Here is a 20,835-nt window from a genome sequence, read left to right on the forward strand (position 1 = left end):
TTAATTTTAGCTTTGTATTTGATTTTAAAAGTTTTCTGCTTTTTAGTTTTGTATTTTTGTTATGCTTTGGCGTGGCGCGAGGAGGAATCTGAGCCCCACCGTTAGAGAAGTCGAAACAGAAACCGTTTGTTGTTTGGATAAGTTGGGCCTTTTCTTGGGCTCCTGGTTCGGCCTACATACAACCCCTAGGCTCATTTGACAAGCCCGCCCATAAATATAAATAATTTTTTATTTGGTGCAATCATTGATATATTCGATTCATTGATCGGTTAAGTTAGATAAATACTTCAAAATCTCATCATAAAAGTGATCTTTTCAATCCATTTTTTCAGTTCACAGTATTAAGATTAAAACATTTGACATTGTAACATTTTAAACTCGATCGAAGACTAAAGGAACCAAATGTTATACGAAACCATTGAAATGATTAATGATTTTTTTTTAAAAAAACCTTCGTTACTAAAAAGCTTTAAAACACGTAACATTAGAATTCAAATTTTAAATAATGTTTAATCATTTATGATATCATCACAAGTTTAAGGGTTTTATGATGAAATCGTAAATTAATTGATTTTGAGGTTTAATGAACAACGACGATATTTGGTAACGACGAATATGAATGGATGATGGTTTGACGGCGACGAAAACTACAATGATGACTGACGATGACTTGTAATGAATGTTTATAGTTAAGGATTTTAAGATTTATTTTTTTTTTATTTCAAAGAAATTTAAGGCTCATTTTAATATATATATTATAATCTCAAATTTTGTTTAAAATATTTTTTAAGAAAATTACAAATATGACGCATTTCAAACAATTAGAGGTAATAAACGAGTCATTTGGATCGGAATTGGGTCGGATTATTTTGGTTTGAGACTTGATTTGGGTCGGGTCTGGTTATTTCAGGTTTAATTTTTATTAGGGTCTATAGTAAATCTGGTTCAATTGGGTATCGGGCCATGTCAAAATTAGATTGGTTGATTTTCAGGTCAGCTAAATATCAAACCGATTGGTTTTCAGATTGGGTCAATACCAGATCAATTGATTTCAGACCATGTCAATATTGTATCATTCCATTTTCAGGTCAGGTCAATATCATATTGATCAATTTTAGTTCGGGTCAATTTTTAGATTTTTTTGGTAAATTCGGATTGAGTTAGATATGAGTCGAATTAGGTATATATAAAATTATTGATATATTCTTATAAGAAAAATATTTTTTATAATCTTATCATTTAAGTTCAAGTTCAAATTTATCTAGGATTTGCCCTATTTTTCAATCTTTTTCTTTAGTCGTCGTTAACATCTCTATTTTTCATCATCTTTGTGATCGACGACGACGACATTAGCCTTAGTGCTAATCGTCGACCGTCGATATTCATTTCCCCCTTTGCTTTATTATAGCATATCTTTATTTTTTTTCTTTTTCTTTTTCTTTTTAATAATCATGCTTTTGTACCGTCTTCTTCTACCTTTATGATAAGTTTTTTTCTGCTTTTATGACACATTTTCTCTGTTTCTATGACACTTTTTGATCGTTTAACCGTTATTTCGTTTATATTTTTTAAAGGGTGGAGTTGATATTTTCACGACTGATCAAGATGGCTTTTTATTTGTTATCATGTTGATATTCTCTGCTTTGGACCTTTTGATTGAATTTGGATACGTGATTTGCGTTCGTAGATAGTATTTTCATGTCGCTCAATTCTGATTTACGATTTTTCGGTGACCTTTCAATAGTTTTGTCCCCTTTTGTGGTTCCTTTGCCGATACAGTCAGATTTATTCGTATCTACTTTTTATCCGAAAGTTTATTTGGTTAGGTTTTTTAACATTTTTCTTGTATGGTTCTTGTGATCTTAAGTGGTTAGTTCTCTCATGTTTAACAAGATATATTTATTGTGTGTTTAGTTTACGATTGTGGTTGCAAACCTTCATTGTAATTTGAATATTTATTTATTTTTAACAACATTAGTGACTTCTATAAAAAAAAATTCAAATACAACTTTCAAACACTCAATGTTTCAAATTACACTATCATTAATAGGGGACAATTTGACCATAACCTATAAGACATTAGATTTTGTAACTTGAATTCTATATTGATCTAACATGAAAAAAGTTTATGGTACAACCTATTTAGTGAAGAATTAAATTTTAAATTATAAATTTTATTCTCAATTAAATTTTTTAATTAAATGTTTGATGTCTAACTATAAATATACTTTTTATTAAATTTTAAAAAATAATATAATAATTGTATTTGAATAAATATTAGTATAAATGATTTTATAAATGATATTACACTTATGATAATATTTTAATTTTAAATTATTTTAAATTATAAACAAAAATAAATATTTATATATTATAAAAATAAGTTATTTATTAATTTTTTTAAAACCAAATGTTTTAATTCTTTTTTCATAAGATAAGGTGATTTCAAAGTAGTATATGTTCTAAATACTCTCAAATATTTGACAATGAACACTTAATCACCCTGTTGAGACCGTTGGTGCACGAAACTGTTTACTTTAAGAACAACGATGATTCTTTTAACCACTTAGATAAACAATATTAAAGTAAATAGTCTAAACATAAGCTCTAATTATATTCATTCTCTTTATCTATTAAGCCTTCCACCATCTAAGTGATACAAATTAAAATTAATCATATAAATGAGAATCTTTTAAATGAGGAATTGTTATATTGAACCATCAAACTATTACTAATGGTAATGGTTAACTAGTAGTATGATATAAAGTGAGAACAAAACATGCATCATTTTATTATTTATCAAATTATTAAAAATAAAAATAGTAATAATAGAAATTATTCATTCACTTTGATTCAATTATCGAGTTAAATTCGAGTCAACGTTTGGATCTAATGGATACGAGTAAATTAAATTCGAGTTGCTTTTGGTTAGGGTTGTTTCTGTTCGGTTGATTTTGGTTCGATTTGTTTTCGGTTCAACTAAAATTAAGGTCGATTCTGTTTAGTTGGGTTTCGGATCACTTTTAGGTATTTATATACCGATCAAATTTACCATATCTATAAATAATGATTTTTTAACCAACATGATAGACCAAAACACTTTGAAAAATAACATTAAAAACATTAAACATTTTGAGCAAAATACACTGACACTAAAATAAAAAAATTATAGCATAAATCAAACTCACAATGTTTAAAGAAATAATTATTCTGTATATAATAGCTATAATAAAATATTTAAATGTTCATAGTCATACGAGTATTTGTGCTTGCATGACGGCTGATACAAACCTAAAAGGTCGATGAGTCAGCGGATTTCTTCTAGATCCCTCTCTACTCTCACCATTTATTCTCTCGAAAACCTCCCTCTTAAACCCTAAAACTTCCTCCGTTGCTTTGTTTCCGCCACTCCGCCACCATGTACCGATTTGCCACTTCCCTTGCCTCCAAATCCAGGTAAACACCACCACTTCCTCAAATCTCTCTCTCTTATCTCTAATGCATATTCTCATTGTTTTCTAATCACTTCTGCTCCTTTATAACGTGTAGGTTGGCGAAGAACAATGCCCAATTGGTAAGACTTTTTTCCTCTATTGATCCGAATGCCATTTCTCAGTTCTTTTAGTAGCGTATGATTGTGATTCGGATATTTGTTTTATGTTACAGGTTGGGAATAGATTGAGTTGGAGTCGAAACTATGCGGCTAAAGACATTAGATTTGGTGTAGAAGCACGCGCCTTGATGCTTAGGGGCGTTGAAGAACTGGCCGATGCTGTTAAAGTCACCATGGGTCCAAAAGTCTGTCCTTTGTTCACTTTTCGTGTTCTGCTGCTCCCCTTCCTCATATTCTTAGATTGTAGCTAATATTCGAATATAAAATACAATGTAAAATTATATATTGTTTAAATCATTTTTTGAAATTAAACATTCTTGAAGTTGTTAAATCAAAGTTAGTTGCTTTTTTTTTTTGTTTACTTTTGCACAGGGGCGTAATGTTGTTTTGGAACAAAGTTTTGGAGCCCCAAAGGTGACAAAAGATGGTGTTACTGTGGCCAAGAGCATTGAATTTAAAGACAGAGTTAAAAACACTGGTGCTTCTCTTGTAAAGCAGGTTGCAAATGCCACCAATGATGTTGCCGGGGACGGTGAGATTCATATGTTATACTAGCCTACTAATTTACTAAATCATGTTTGTTAATATTGATGGTTCATGCTTACCTAAAAGCTAGGATGGAAAACATAGAAAAGACTCACACTTTATTGAACTTACTAAAGGTATTGACTATTGATCTTCGAAATGATGGCTCTGCATGATCCTTCTATCCTTCCCAAAATCGTGGGTGAAGACTTCACTTTGTTGTTTTTGTTATATGGGATAATCTGGGTTTTCATAATCATAATGTAAACCTTGATGACATGGGGGTATTTACTAATGTAAAGCCTGTGCTGTTTGCAGGAACCACTTGTGCTACAGTCCTCACCCGGGCCATATTTGTTGAAGGGTGCAAGTCAGTAGCAGCTGGAATGAATGCCATGGACCTCAGACGAGGAATTACAATGGCAGTTGATGCAGTTGTGACAAATCTGAAGAGCAGAGCACGGATGATCAGCACATCTGAGGAAATTGCACAGGTTTGCTTTGACAAAATTAGCTTTTGTTTTAAAACTGGAAGGTTGAACATTCTGGACAGGGCCACCATTGATCTGGTGCTTTGTATTTTAAATATTACTTGTATTATTGAAGGTTGGAACGATATCTGCAAATGGAGAAAGGGAGATTGGAGAGCTCATCGCCAAGGCTATGGAGAAAGTTGGCAAAGAAGGTGTCATTACCATTGCTGTAAGTCGTTTCTTGGATTCTTTTCCTTTTATCCCTTTTCTATTACTTGAGTCTTGTTCTTTATTTGCTGTGCTGTTTTCTGTCTGAATGGATTTGAATTATTCATATATATTTTCTTTCTCCCTTAAATTGTTCAGGATGGGAAAACCTTGGACAATGAATTGGAGGTTGTTGAGGGGATGAAGCTTGACAGAGGCTACATATCCCCTTACTTTATCACTAACCAGAAGAACCAAAAATGTGTAAGTGTGATTCGGCATATGATATCTGGCGGTTCTAGGCATTATTTGCCAGGAAAAGAAGCGGATTTGCTTCAAGTCTGCAATGTAAAAATCATAATATTTTGACTAGTGATTGGTTTTGTTTTGGTAGGAATTAGAGAACCCACTCATTTTGATCCACGAAAAGAAGATCTCAAACTTGCCTGCTTTGGTTAAATTTTTGGAATTGTCCTTGACAGTGAGTGGTTTGAGGAGAATTGCACATTTTTTTATCATGTAAATCATTTTATCGCATTCATAAACAAATTTGTTGTGTTGTTTCAGAAGCAAAGGCCTTTACTAATCGTTGCCGAAGATCTTGAAAGTGAAGCACTTGCAACTCTCATTCTGAACAAGCTTCGTGTTGGTCTCAAGGTATTGTTTAAACTTTAATGTTTCTAATTGTGGCTATTATCTTGGTTCTTGCTATTGAGATTCGGATCTTAATTTTCTTATTGTGGTTGGTTTGTAAGGTGTGCGCTATTAAGGCCCCAGGTTTTGGAGAGAACAGGAAAGCTGGTTTGCAGGACCTTGCAGCTCTCACAGGAGGCGCGGTATGTTTTCTCCCTATCTCAACTTAAGACTGTCTAATGCCACTGAACTATTAACCACCATATCCCATGACCTGTTTTCTTTATAGGTAGTAACCAAAGAGATTGGTCTTGACATCGAAAAGGTGGGAGCAGAGGTGCTAGGCTCTTGCAAAAAGGTTGGCTAATCAATACATCTTCAGGCTACAACAGCTTAAATGAGAATCTGCCTTCTTACTCTCAGTTTCTATAGTCCCACCCCTCCTCTACCATATTTTGAAAGGTTTATTTGTTAATTTTGTAGCTGATTTATATTGCTTGAAGTGTAGGTTATAGTATCAAAGGATGACACAATCATCCTTGATGGAGCCGGGGACAAGGATGCTATTGAAGAAAGATGTGAACAAGTTAGTTTCATTGCTGTTTTCGTGTCTTTTACAATTATCAGGCTTTTCTCTTGGTAAGAATCAGCCAATGTCTTGTGAATATGCTCACAGATAAGATCTGCTATGGAACTAAGCACTTCTAATTATGATAAAGAGAAGTTACAAGAGCGGCTTGCAAAGCTTTCTGGTGGTGTTGGAGTTTTGAAGGTTAGTCTATGAGAAGATTATGGTTCATCAAAATTTGTCACGATGAATCAATACAAATAAACTATGGAATAACATAAAACAATTTGATTGTTGCCCCTGAAAGTGTTCTCTTCAAATAAAGCTCTAATGGAAGCTTGTTTTGTAGATTGGAGGAGCAAGTGAAGCAGAAGTTGGTGAAAAGAAGGATAGAGTTACTGATGCCCTAAATGCAACTAAAGCTGCTGTGGAAGAAGGAATTGTTCCTGGTATGCTTTTAATTTGGAATTTGGCTGTGCTATTGGTTGATTTTGTTGGATTTATGATGGCATTCGGTATGTAAAAATTTTCCCATTCACAGGTGGTGGAGCTGCCCTTCTTTACGCCTCGAAGGATCTTGAAAACCTGCAAACTGCAAACTTTGATCAGAGGATTGGCGTTCAGATCATCCAGAATGCTCTTAAGGTTCCAACTGGTTATCCTTATATTTATTGTTTCTAACGCAGTGTTCTTTTACTGAATCTTTATTCTCAAACATATAACATGGCATTTTTGGAGATAAATCTCAGATTAAAGAAGTGTGTAATGCTGTTTATAATCCTTTTTATAGTGTATGCTTCATAAGATAGGACCTCAATTAAAAATTCCGATCTTTATGAACTGAACATATATTATGACAAGTGCAGTGTGTTGTATGTATGCTTTTAGTTCACATTTTGAATGTCATTTCTACAGATGCCTGTACATACAATTGCTTCTAATGCTGGGGTTGAGGGAGCTGTGGTGGTTGGAAAGCTATTGGAACAGGATAACCCTGACCTTGGATACGATGCTGCTAAAGGTTTTTATTTTATTTTATTTTATTTTCCTGCAGAAAGACATTAAAAATATTAGTGATTGTGAAATGGAATATGATGATCATCTTTGTGATAATGTTTGCGCAGGTGAATATGTAGATATGGTAAAAGCGGGAATCATCGATCCTTTGAAAGTCATAAGAACAGCTTTGGTAGATGCTGCAAGGTGATGTATACACGAGCCTGCTTTTTCTTTTATTCTCCCCTGGAGAGCTACTAATGACTAGTGTGGAAATGCAGTGTGTCTTCTTTGATGACCACAACAGAAGCAGTCGTAACTGAACTTCCCAAGGATGAGAAGGAAGGAACAGCTACCCCAGGCGGCGGCATGAGTGGCCTAGATTACTAGATCTTTCATAGATGTGAACGACAGGTATGCTTTGATAAAAAAAAAAAAGAACACTGATGAGCTGAGAATATTTTTAGGCTAATAGACGAGGGCTGGAATTATTGGATTGAGAACTTTTCTTATGTCCCATTTTCATTGAGTAATTCATTGTTGGTTTTCTTCCAGCGTCTGTTTCTTGTTCAAACATTCTTCTCCCTACATTTCATAAAATAGCGGTGATTCGTGGTCAGGGTTGGAATGGAATAATAAACTCAAGCTCCTCATAGTAATCTAGAGATTGCTTTTGCTTAATTAAACTAGATTAAGGTTGTATATCTTTTAGATATTAAATAATTTTTACAGAAAAAGCTAAATGGACTTGCGAGGTAAATATGTTTTTCTAGTATGATAGTTGGAGCTTGGAGGAGTGACGGAGAGCTGCCAGAGTGGTGTTTGAATTCCACGTGAAATATAATCTAGTAGAGTGGAATTATTACTACATTGGGACCTCCGAGATTTCTTTGCTACATCACATATCATATCATGTGTGTAATAAATATGTTTGTTTTCATTAATTCATGGATTGTCACATCGCCTTGATTTCTGAGTTGCACCCTAAATAGCCATCTTTAATTAATCCACCTTAAACTTAACCAACTCCATCTCCCAAACTCAGGTCTAATGGATCCTTCGAAAGAAATGGCGCTGTTACTCAAAATTTGATTTCGTAACCAGTATTCGACAAATCTGTTTAATAATTGTTGGTCAAGATTTTAACACGCATTTGCAGTTATATAATATTCGTACTTATTTTTCAAGTCCTATTATATGTTTACCATTATCATTTATCATATTTAAACGACAATCCGATTCTAGAGGCCTTTTTGCACACCGTAATATATTTGGTTGGCTAGCTAGCTTTTGAGTTTTGGCGGCAGCTAATTTGTACTTCGGAGGCCAACTGAAACGGAACATAATACAGCGACCATAATATAAAATGCAACAAATAAATTGATCATGTGGTTCGTTTTATTGATATTTGGATCGTGTTTAATTTCTTTAACCTAAAAAGAAATATATTATTAACCTAATTCATGTATACAAACATCTAATCTGTATATCATCTGACGCTACTAAAAATATAAGTTATATGTGCTACAAAACGGGTGAGCTAAGAAACATGATCATTGTTGGAATAGACTTCAAGCCAGAATATCCGGTAGAAATAACTCACAGGCATGTTAATTTGTGCCCAATATGAATTCATTTTGATAGAATGCTAAACTAGTCCTAGTTATCATTGTCTATTTTCGATAATTTTTTCCGTATATGCGTCAACCCTGTTATGAATTTCTTTCTTCTTCATCTCAATAATTGATTTTGTACAAATTTGACATCAAATGTTTTATTTGATGTTTCTTGAAAGCTTCTATTTTCTTTATTTATATGATGTAACGACGGCGTATTCAACGATATTTGACAACAGGTTTATGCAGGGTTGCATTATAATTTGAAATGGGGTCTCCATATGTTACTGCTTCTCTTAACTCCTAATGCTAATCTCTCTAACCAAATCGAATCTTGGCAGACTAAGTTTCACTCTCGAGATATTGTTCAACATAATCACTGCCAACACCTTTGTGCACCCAGCCTTCAAAAATACTCGGTCCTTCAATGATGGTTTCACCCTGAATTTTCAATGACGTGTTCTAAATGCTTCTCACAAATATGTAAAAATTGATGATAAAAAAAGAGAGAAATAAATGGCTTAAGATTTTTTTTTTTTTTAATTTCAAACTTCAAAAGTAATTTCCTTTTGCACAAATTGAATTACCTCAGTAGTTAAAGGGATCATTATTATTCCTAGAGGTCAATGGTTCGAGCACCAGCAGTTGCAGCAAGGTGATTGAGCGTTCATTGTCGAATGAATAAGAGTATTCATAACATATACTACTTTATAATCAACGTATGTTAATAAAAAAAAAATTTCTTTGTTTTAATACTTAAACAATCAAAATTAATTTGAAGTTTTAAAAAAATAAAAGATAAGTGGGACCCAATTCCTTCACTCTTACCTGCAATTTGCAAATTGTTGCTTCACTGGCCAACATGCCACACGCTCTGCCCTTGCCACGTCTTGACGCCTTACGATGCATTCATTGTCCTCTCTCTCTCTCTCTCTATATATATATATTGTTTCAAGTGGTTTAATAAAATATTTTATCTTGAATGTATGTAAAATATTTTTTTATATAAAATATTTTTTTATCGTTTTGTATTTATGTATGGATAGTGTATAGATTTTATTTATTATTAAGTTTTAAATTAAATTATTTTTAATGATAATTAATTATTTATATAATTATATATTATCAATATAAAAGACAATTCTTTTTATTTTCTTTCTTTGTGTTTCTCTGTAATTTTCTCTTTTGGTTTATACATCTAAATTGTTTGCAAAAATTGATCATATTTATCTACATAAAAATATATATAATTAGATAAAAATAAAATTTTATTTATATAATTTAGTTTTTTTAATAGAAAGTAGCCAGTTTTATTAAAAATATAAAATATCCATAATTACAATGAAAATTTACAACCATAACCACAAACTAAAATATAATTAAGATATTTTACTATAATTATTGGCACAAAAATTAGTTACCTATATCACACTATGACCAAAGAAGGAAACTGTTAAAAAAACTAACCAAAAAGCTCGAAAAAATAAAAATACGAATAAATCTGACTGCATCGGCAAACGAACCACCAAAGAGGATGAATCTACTGAAACCGAAAAATCGCAAATTAGAGTCAAGCAAAGTAAGAAAACTATCTACTAACACAAAACATGTATCCAAATCAATCAAAGGGTCCAAAGCAGGAAAGATCAACATGATAACAAATAAGCGTCATCGTGATCAATTGTAGCGATGTCAAATCCAATCCTGAGAAAAATAAAACGAGAACAACGACAAAATGACTGAAAACTATACAAAGGCACGTGAAAACGTGCCACAAAGATAAAGATAAACGCGTCATAAAGATATAATTATTCTTATTAAAACTAAAAAAAATAAAGAGAAAATATAACTGACCGTCGACAACTACGATCAAAATCAGTATCACCATTGACGACTAAAGAAAATCAAAGAAGAATAAGTTGATTTGACCTATAGAAAATGGCACAAACAATAAAGAAAAAAAGAATTGGGAGAGAGATAGCTATATAATTGAGTTAAAATTAAAGATTTACATATATGATTAAATTAAATCAAAGTTTATTTATCAATACATATGGATCGAAGTTGATATATATTTAAAATTTATCATAGCATAATATGATAGTATTATTTCTTTGATGGAAATATTTGAGCAAAAAAAAATTAATCATATATTTTATCTGAGAAATATTTAAAATTAAAGATTTACATATATACTAAAATATAATTTTTTATGTCAAATTAAATATAATTTAAAATTTATACGTAAAAATTAGTATATATATTGAATATAATTAAAATTATGATATCTTAAATATTACATCAATAATTGTATATTAATTTAACTATAATTTAATTGGCATAAAGTATTTTAACCGAGAAAAATATATATTTTGAATGTATTTTAACCATTTAGCAGAAATACAATAATTGCCATGTTTTTTTTATTGGGATCTATTATTTCGTCAATGATGATGGAATTAAAAGCAAATATAAATTCTTTGAATTGTTCTCATTTTCCATTTACGGTGGATCAATAATCAAAATCGTATGAGTTAGATTTTCAATTATTGTCATATTTTTCTTATTAATTTAGGTAAATATAAGTTAGTATTTATTTAAATATAATTTTTAACGTATTTGATATTGAACGTTCACGTTATTGACTTACTAATTTATTTTTATGATTTAGATTTTATAAAAGGTAAACTTATTATTTACTTACTAATTTATTTTTATGATTTAGATTTTATCATCTAATTATTTTTTTTAAATCATATGAAACGTTGTATTTTTATTTTGTCTTGGTCATTCAATTATTTTATATTATATTTAACATTATATTTTTATTTCATTATAATCAACTGTTCTTAAAAAATAAATAAAATTGTTGATGTGATATTTTTTTATTTTTCTTTAATGATATGTCGTAATCTTATGATGATAAGTTTAGTATCACTATTAATTTTTTAATGGTGAATGACCAAAGTCGAACTAAAATATAAAATTAAGGATAAACTAAAAATTAATTGTGTGACCAAAACATAACAATAAAGATAATAGATGATTAGATAATAGATGATTAAATAATAGATGATTAAATACACAATTTATCTTATTTTTTAATTAATACTCGTTAACTTTTTGCTATATTATTATTGTTGTTATAAGAAATACATATGATCTAATTATTAAAGTTGCCACACATAGATTCTAATTGTCAGTTTCATTAGTTATTTAATTTTTTGATAAAAAAAATTAGGTTAGAGGTGTTCTCTCAGTCTAGGGTCAGTGCATATCTAATACCTAATTAGGATTTCTATAAAAAATTTCATATTACCCACAAAAAATGACAGTCATTAGTTATTTAATGATTAGCTATAATTATAAATTGGCTTAAGTATAAAATAAGTGCCTAAATTATATTTTTTTTTACGAATAGGTGCCTAAAGTATTTTTTTGGCTTATCCAGGTGCCTAACGTCACCAACGTTACCACTTTAGGTGTCCGGGTTGTAACGGCCGTTAAATGAAAATAGTTATCCATTCATTTGATGACACATGATCATGGTTTAAGTATAAAATAAGTGCCCAAACTATACTTTTTTTTGAATAGGTGTCTAAAGTATTTTTTTGACCCATCTAGGTGCATAAGTTATAAACATTACCACTTTAGGTGCCTCAGTGTTAGTGCCCATTAAAAAATCCAGTTAAGTGACATGTATCACAAAACCTAAATTTTGAAATATTTATTTTTTTAAAAAATAAAATATTTTAAAAAACAACATGTTTCCCCTCCCCTGTAGGGTGTTCATTGTTCGGGTAAAATGAATTCGATTAATTTTGGATTAGGTCGATTAAAGATTAATATTTTTTTAACTTCGGTTTCAGTTAATTCGGTTTGAAATCGTTTAATTAACTGAACCAAAAGTATTAAATATTTAATATTATATATATATATATATTATTTAGCTTTAGGGGTGTTTAAACTCGATTTTAACTGAATTAATTGGCTGAATTAACCGAATAAACAAAAAATATTTAATATTTAATATGTATTATTTATAATTTTTGGTTAATTGATCAATTAACCGAACTTAATTCGATGCGGTTAAATTTTTTTTGAAAAAAAAAATAGTTCGGTTAATGGTTAAAGGAAAAAAAATTGGTTAATGAAATTTGGGTAATTCAATTCAGTCGGATAACCGAATTACCTGTTTGAACACCCCTACTCCCTTGTTTTTCCTCCCCTCCCCTGCCCTCTCTCCCCTCTTCTTTCACTCATTTTAATTTTCATTGCCAAATGGTCGGCCGATCAAATGGACAAGAGGTCGATTGCCACGATCGACCAAATGAATTTAAGAGATTGAATATTTTGAATTTTAGGGATTAGGGGTTAAAATTTAGGGATTTGTGAATTTTAGGTTTTGAGATGATATTAAGAGTTGTAAACGGTTAGTGGGTGGTCGATGACGTATGAGTGATCCACTGCCCACTAATGGGTGCCGGAGCTGACCGGTGGTTGGAGTAAATGGGACTAAAATAAGAGATTTTAAGAGTTTAGGTTTTTTTGTATTTTAGAAAAAATAGGGGTTTTTCATAAATAAAATATTTTTAAGTTTTTTACATAAAATTTTAAAATTATTAGATTGTGACACGTGTCACTAAATGAAGTTTTTTAACATCGTTAACACCGAGGCATCTAAAGTGGGAACATTTGTAATATCAGACACCTAAAGTGGTAACGTTTATAACACTAGACACCTGGATGGAACGAAAAATACTTTAGACACATATTCGGGAAACAAATGTATAGTTTTCCATTTATTTTATACTTAAGCTAGGGCCACGTGTTAGCAAATGAATGAATAACGATTTTCATTTAACTGCCGTTATGACCCGAACACCTAAAGTAATAACGTTGGTATTGTATGAGACAAAAAAATAATTTAGGCACATATTCTTGAAAACATGTATAATTTATGCACTTATTTTATACTTAAGATTTTTTAATTTTAACACAATAATAAATAAAAATATCAAAACATGTGATTAAATAGTGCTAAAATAATAATTATTAAATAATTCCAATATGTTAGTAGTATGAATAGACTAGACTTAATCCATCCACGGTAGTCCAATGATTTTGATAGAATATGTATGCTCTCTCTCCTCCTTTTAGTTAATCAATTATTGGTATTATTATTTCATACTAAAATTATACGTATGGTGTTTCCAAATTGAATATTTCCTTTTGTATAACGGCCTTCCTGAAAAGCTTACACATTACACATCATGGTGGCCTTTTGTTTTAACAGTGAAAATATTATCCTTAATGACCTTTACTTCAAAAAGATGGGAAAGTGTCCTACAAAAACATATGCTTAGATCCTTTGACTGCAGAAAAAAGATAGCTGTACTGTCAGTTTGATGTTTCAGAAATAATAAGATGTACCTAGGATTTTCCAAATCTGTTCTTATTTCAATTTCACTCGTTTAAAAAAAATATACATTTACACAATAATTACTTTTTTCCCCTAATTCCAAGATTAAGAAAATCATAAATCAACTGGAGCACTAAACTATATAGTTAAGTTTTGACCACAGCCACTTTAATGGTTTTTAGATCAATAGGCTGTTCAACTCACTTTATCTTTTATAATCATAAACTTTTATTTTTTTTAAAAGATGAAGTCCTAATAGATCTGATTTAATTAGTTGTATCTTTAAAAAAATTGGAAAAGGACGAGAGAGAATGACGGATAGGTGAGAGAAGTTAAGATTTGAAAAATTATGAGATTAAGGGTGCATTTGGTTCACGGAATGTAAGATTACCCGTGGGAATAAAAGATTACCAGGGAATAAGATTAGTGGGAATGTTGTATTTTGTGTTTGTGTTTAACAGGAATGTAAGATTACCGTGTTTGGTTAAAGGAATAAAAGATTATTAGAATGTATATTTGACCAAATTGTCCTTATTATATATTTGTATAATATTACAAATTGTAAAATATTTATATATTTTCTTTAAAAAATTAAATTCATAATATTTATATAATTTTTTTACAAAATAAAAATATAAAAAATGTTTAATGAAAGGGTAATTTTTTTAACCCCTGAACTTCATATAAAATTTTAATTATAGACTTTTTTTTTGTAAATCTAAAACAATTTAAGGATAAATTTGTAATTTAACATTCGTAGAATTTTTATTATTCAATGACAGAAGAAGAATATTTTTGAAAAAAATAAAAATTTAAGGGCATTTTAGTCCAAAACGCCGGTAATGTTACAATACCTAAGGGAATAGAGGTAATGACATTCCCGGTAATATACCCCAAAAAAATCTACTATTGGTAATAAAACATTACCGGGAATGAGATTCCATGCCAACCAAACATGGGAATGTGGGATTCTCATCCCATGAGAATCCCACAATCTTTGAACCAAACACCTCCTAAGTATTAGGATATGCCCGAGTGTGAAGGGACAGTCCCCCGTATGAAGAAATAAAACATGTTCCTTATCCTATTTCCCAACTGCTTCCACATTCATATCATTCCTCCTTTTTATATCTTTATTCTAATAATACATCTATGTATATCATTAATTTTTTTAATTAATTTGGTATGATTGATAAATCAAGTTATTTGATACCAACTTAAAAATCTCACAAACAATTTAAAAAAAATAATAATATATTAAAATTTTGTTTTTTAAATCAAATTACTAATACTATTAACATTTATATGTTATTTTTTTTTACAAAAAATGTACAATATAAGAATTTCATGTACTTAAGATTCAGGTTTGAAGCCGAGTTCGAGCTTGAATAGAGCTCGAGTTTGAACTTCAATCGAGTTAAAACTGAGAATATTTCGAGTTCAAGTTTTTTCAAGCTCGAGCCGAACTTCAATTTTTTTATTATGAGTCAAGTTTGAAAATTTTAAACTCGCGAACTTTTGAGTCGAATCGAGTTTCAATTTTTATTTTGAGTTCGAGTCAAAGTTGACAATTTAAGCTTGTAAGCTTTCGAGTAAAGTCGAGTACAACTTTAAACTTTTCAAATTAAGTCAAACTCAACAATATTCAATCTCATCTCGCCTTTTTTACAGCTCTACTCGGACATACACATGTAAACAGACTCAATTACAAAGTGAAAATTAAATGCCAAGAAAAGGGCTTATATAATAAACACGTTTCACACCAATTAAACATGATAAACGTTTTTTTATAAATATTTTAGATAAATGATTTCCTTAATATTTCTCCCATCTGTTTATACATGATAAACTACAAATTCACGTGCTTTTATTGTATTATTTGTTTGAGAATGGACATAAATATAATTGTATTGATTTATAAATAAAAGTACAATATATCGATATCATAATAAATAAAATCAATAAATATAAATGTAAATTAAACAAATCTAGATTAGAATAATTCTAAACATGATATGGTTTGTCAAATCATAAAGAAATAACTTTTTTTGTGATCTGGTAAATTTTTTTGCTTTTGAAAACAATTAATGTAAGACTTATATCACAAATAAGTACTTAAAGTATACTCTATTTTTCATTTAAGTACCTAAAGTATTTTTTGTTTAAAATAAATACCTAAAGTTATCTTTTTAGTCAAAATATGTACATAAAGTTCACGATTCTTTGTTATTACAATAAAGAAATGCAAGGTCTAATCTTTATATAGAGTTCCTGGAATATACCATTAATCCAATAAAGGTTAAATAAAAAAAGTTGGATTAGAGTTATAGAGTTCCATTGTTATAGTAAATTGGATAAGATCAAGAAGGATTCTCATAATGCAAAGCTTCAACATATACAAGATATTATAAAATACCAAAATGAGATTTATAAAAGGGTAAACTACAATTCTGGTCACCTCTATTTTAATTGGGGTTAAATACTCTTTCTATACATGGATTATATTTGAAATTCGTCAATGTCATACAAATACTTTCTTTAGTTTCAACTTCATACACGGATATTTTCGACAAGAACTTGATTGGACCTTCTTTGAAAATGGATTCATCAACTGGTGCACTTATATATTTACTTAGTTTTTGGACAAATACATGCACGATTCTTCATACTTCACTCACAATTGTTTTCTTAGTGGGAATTTAAACAATAATCCCAGAACTCTAGATCACGTAATAAAAATTTTGATAATTAGGAAGCATTCGAAGATGGTGTGCTTGTAGAAGATGAAATGGAAATAAAGAGAAATTGAAAAATATATTTTTAGAAATGTCATGTTATGTACATCAATTAGTCTTTAATAAATTAAAGTCTAAAAATAAGTAAATAATTTGAACTTTTTCAACATTAAGGATGATATTAAAAAATAATGAACCTTTGAGGATTAATCTTATCATTATGTCTTAACTAAATAGAAATAACCGAATATTTTAACATATCACGTTACCAAAATAACACAAGTTGACAGTTCAGAAATTATAATATAATAAATTCATAATATAAATGATGAAAAGATAAATTTTTAAAATTGAAGATCAAAATCAGATAGAAACTGAAACAAAAGTGACCCAACTTATAGTTTACCCCAAGTAAAAAACAAATAAATTCAACAACCGCACTCCCGCACATATCAAAGCAAAATCTAAATGAGCAGTATTAACAGTATTAAAAGGAGATTGTTGACAATTGACTGCGTACCATCTCACTAATAAAGAAAAGGAGAAGGACTAATTATTAAAAAATAATTAACTTTACATCACAATACAGTTTACCGTTAATTGTCACTTTCTACTTAAAGTAAACCCATTTTACTAAATTTAAATATTTGAGATTGTATTTGAGTTTAAAGTTTAAGGTTACATGAAGTTTTTAAATTGAGAAACTATATTAATTAAACATTTAAGTTTAAAGTTAAGTTAATTAAAATTTTAGTTTTTTACTGTTAAATATTATTTCGTCATATTAAATTTATAACATTCTTAAAGATAATTTTAAAAATAATAAAATTAAAAATATTATTAAAATAAATATTTTTAAAATATATCTTTGAAATAATATTATAATTTGACACGTGTCATCAATTAATTAGGTTAAAAGAATATTAGTTCTAATTGTTAATATTAATCAAAGCAATAAATTGATAAAATCTTGAAATATACAAACTTAAAAATGTATTTTTTTTAAAAAAATTAATTGATGTCCCCCCCCCCAAATTAAAGACTTAATCCATTGGTTGGTTGAGATGCCAAAAATGTTTATATTATCTCACGCATAAGAGTTTGAACCTTGATGTTTACTTTAAAACTATAATCTCTTTATTTAATAAAAAATGAAAAAAATGTGCACACACTTAAATTTAATATATAATTTATCAACAAAAAAAAAAAGATTGAACGTGCATAAATAAAGTATAAAAACTGCTAAATATAGTACAATTAATTTATTAGAAATGGGGTAATCATTGTTTTTAGCAATAATTAAATGAAACTTTTTTCTAATCTCTAAGACGTTTGGTTCTTATTTCTCAACAAAGGAACACATTACATTACATTATGTTTAAAGCATTATAATTTGCAGAGAAAACTAGTAGATAAATAAGGCAAAACTCTCGAGATAATGTTATCGAACTTTTTATTTCACGAGATAATGTACTCCCAAGATTAATTGCTGAAATATGGCAAAATGCACAGTGTTGGTCGTAGGTCGCCATGCCTTCTGGGCGACCTACGACGTGGCAGCTTCCCGACAAACTCACAGAGAGAATGAACGTGTGCATGAACGTGTTGCATGGCACATGCACAACCCAACCCAACCCATAGGTCGCCATGCCCTCCGGGCGACCTTGTAGGTCGCCATGCACTCCCAGCGACCTTGTCTCCTCTTGCATGGCCATGTGATATTTCTTCACGTCCCCTCTTGCTCCCCGCTGCATGCCGTCCCCTCCTGCTCCCCGCTGTAGCCATTATAGCTGCAATTGCAACGTGAAATCAGCTACTTCATGCAACAATTATTTATGCATGCATGTGAACCATTTCAGTCCATGAATTGCACAATTATTGGTGAAATAATTGAGGCAACCGATGTTATATATGGGAGGTAGTTAACGTGAGAACATAAAAGAAAGAAAGGGAGAAGAGATTGCAGCCGAAGAAAGGGATAAGAGATTGTAGCCGAAGAAAGGGAGAAGATATTGCAGCCGAGAAAGAAATAAAGAAATGGAGAAAGGAAAGGAAGAAGAAGAAAGGGAGATAAGGCTATTGTGAGGTAAATTTTTATTATTTAAATTAGTTTATTATTATAAATTTTTAGTTTGTTAGTTTAGGGTAAAACAAAAATCAGTTAATTAGTTTGTTAGTTTAGGGTTATATGATTGTTAGTTCAAGTTAAGTATATTATACATAAATAAAAAATTATTTAATTAGTATGTTTGATAGTTATATAGTTAAAAATAATTAATTAGTTTGTTTTGTTAGTCGTTAGTTATATAAAAAAATTATTTAATTAGTTTGTGTTAGTTAAATAGTTAAGTTATATTTGTTTGTTGAATTTATTTTATATAAAAATTAGTTAGTAAGTTTATTAGTAGTTTATTATAATGAAAAAATAGTTTATTAGTTTTAGTTATATAAAAGAATAATTTATTAGTTGTTTAAGGGTTTAACGTTTACGTTTAGCTTATATTTTAAAAAGTTTAGTTTGTTAGAAAAAAAAATTTTGTGTTGTAAATTAGTTAGTTAGTTAGTTAGTTTATATTAGATTATATTAAATGATTTCTTAAATATTGTTGTTTAATTTTTTTTACAGATTCATTCTAATGGCTGACCAAATTCCACTGCTGAGACTTGACAATGAACATATTTCAAGTCATTTGGGAATAATGGTGAATAAAATATTTGTTTAATGAATTATAATTAATAAATATTTGAATATTATTTTATGATTGTGATAAATGTTTTGAAATATTTAATTGCATGAGGACGAGCAGCGAGTCTTTCGTCTTTGGCTACATAAAGTGCCCAAGCCACACCCATTGATAGAAGAAAACTTGCAATAGGCTGGATTTTGGTATGTAACATTTGTGCGAGATTACAAGTTGGTCCCAGGTTTGATCAGTGCGTTGATTGAACATTGGAGACCAGAAACGTACATGTTTCATTTGTCGTGTGGCGAATGTACGATAACTCTAGAGGATGTGGCAATGCAACTCGGGGTCCAAACAAATGGGATGCCGGTGGTAATGTCGCATGAGTTTAATAGTGTGGCACAACTTTACAGCTTGTTTCTTGGGAAAGCGCCCGTACCACCATAGTGTAGAGGGTGGCGTGTGAGGTTGTCATGGTTGAAGAATGAATTTCAGCTTCAACCAAATAGTACGGAGCACATAATTATATATGCAACACGAGCATATATATTACAGTTGATTGGGGGAATTTTGATGCCTGAGAAATCGACGATATTGACGTTCTTGTATCGTGAGATGTGCAAGGCGGCATTAGTCGTGAATGATAATTATACAACAGAAATCGGTGGATGTCTGTTGCTGCTACAGTCATGGGCTTGGCATAGACTTCCGTTTTTTACATCGATTAGTCGGACTGCGGTTGACTTTCCACTTGCTGGAAGGTAATATGAATCTTCTATTTTAATATAAAATATTAATTATAAAATATTTATTTTGATTAAAATTATTGAACAAAATGGCCATATTTTTGTTTTGATTGATACACAGATGGAGGCATAAAATTGAAGGCACAGGGTTGGTGCACAATAACATTAAAGAGTTCAGGCTGAAGATCGACATTAAGGTCAAAAAGGAGGTATGTATAATATGTTATTTTTAATTATTATTTAAATTAACTATAATATTTTATTTAAATCAATTTTATTGTTTTTTTAATTTTACAGTTTAATTGGAGACCATATATGAATGAAGAAATTTTGGCGTTGGTGTCGCACGATGTTTTAGATGGGTTTCAATATATTGGTGTGCTGTTACACCATTGATCAATTTTACTTTTGTTGAGATCCAATTTGGGGATAGAGTGCTGAGGTAATTCCACTTCCACCAACCTATTCCGCGGAGTCCATGGGATCATGACCTCCTCCAAAACTTAGATGGTCGTCGTAAGGTGAATTGGGTTGAGACACATGACGACCTGCACAGATTTGATTGTTGCCGTAAAGAAAATGTTAATTGGGTTGAGAAGCATACAACCTACATTAAT

The 20,835-nt window shown here is 30.1% G+C and overlaps 1 protein-coding gene across 1 annotated transcript; it reads left to right on the top strand.

Moving 5' to 3' along the window:
* The first annotated feature begins 3,305 nt into the window (after window positions 1-3,305).
* On the top strand, window positions 3,306-7,567 carry LOC120186366 (chaperonin CPN60-2, mitochondrial-like). Its single transcript, XM_039190320.1, has 18 exons — window positions 3,306-3,456; window positions 3,550-3,574; window positions 3,667-3,798; window positions 3,986-4,145; window positions 4,457-4,632; window positions 4,745-4,840; window positions 4,978-5,082; window positions 5,213-5,299; window positions 5,386-5,475; window positions 5,574-5,654; window positions 5,741-5,809; window positions 5,960-6,037; window positions 6,128-6,223; window positions 6,369-6,468; window positions 6,561-6,664; window positions 6,935-7,040; window positions 7,144-7,222; window positions 7,297-7,567. The coding sequence occupies exons 1-18, from the start codon at window positions 3,419-3,421 to the stop codon at window positions 7,403-7,405; spliced, it is 1,731 nt and encodes a 576-aa protein (XP_039046251.1). The 5' UTR covers window positions 3,306-3,418; the 3' UTR covers window positions 7,406-7,567.
* Window positions 7,568-20,835: the final 13,268 nt, after the last annotated feature.

The sequence above is a fragment of the Hibiscus syriacus genome, unplaced genomic scaffold, assembly GCF_006381635.1.
Source record: "Hibiscus syriacus cultivar Baekdansim isolate YM2019G1 unplaced genomic scaffold, ASM638163v2 tig00113338_pilon, whole genome shotgun sequence".
Classification (NCBI taxonomy): domain Eukaryota; kingdom Viridiplantae; phylum Streptophyta; class Magnoliopsida; order Malvales; family Malvaceae; genus Hibiscus; species Hibiscus syriacus.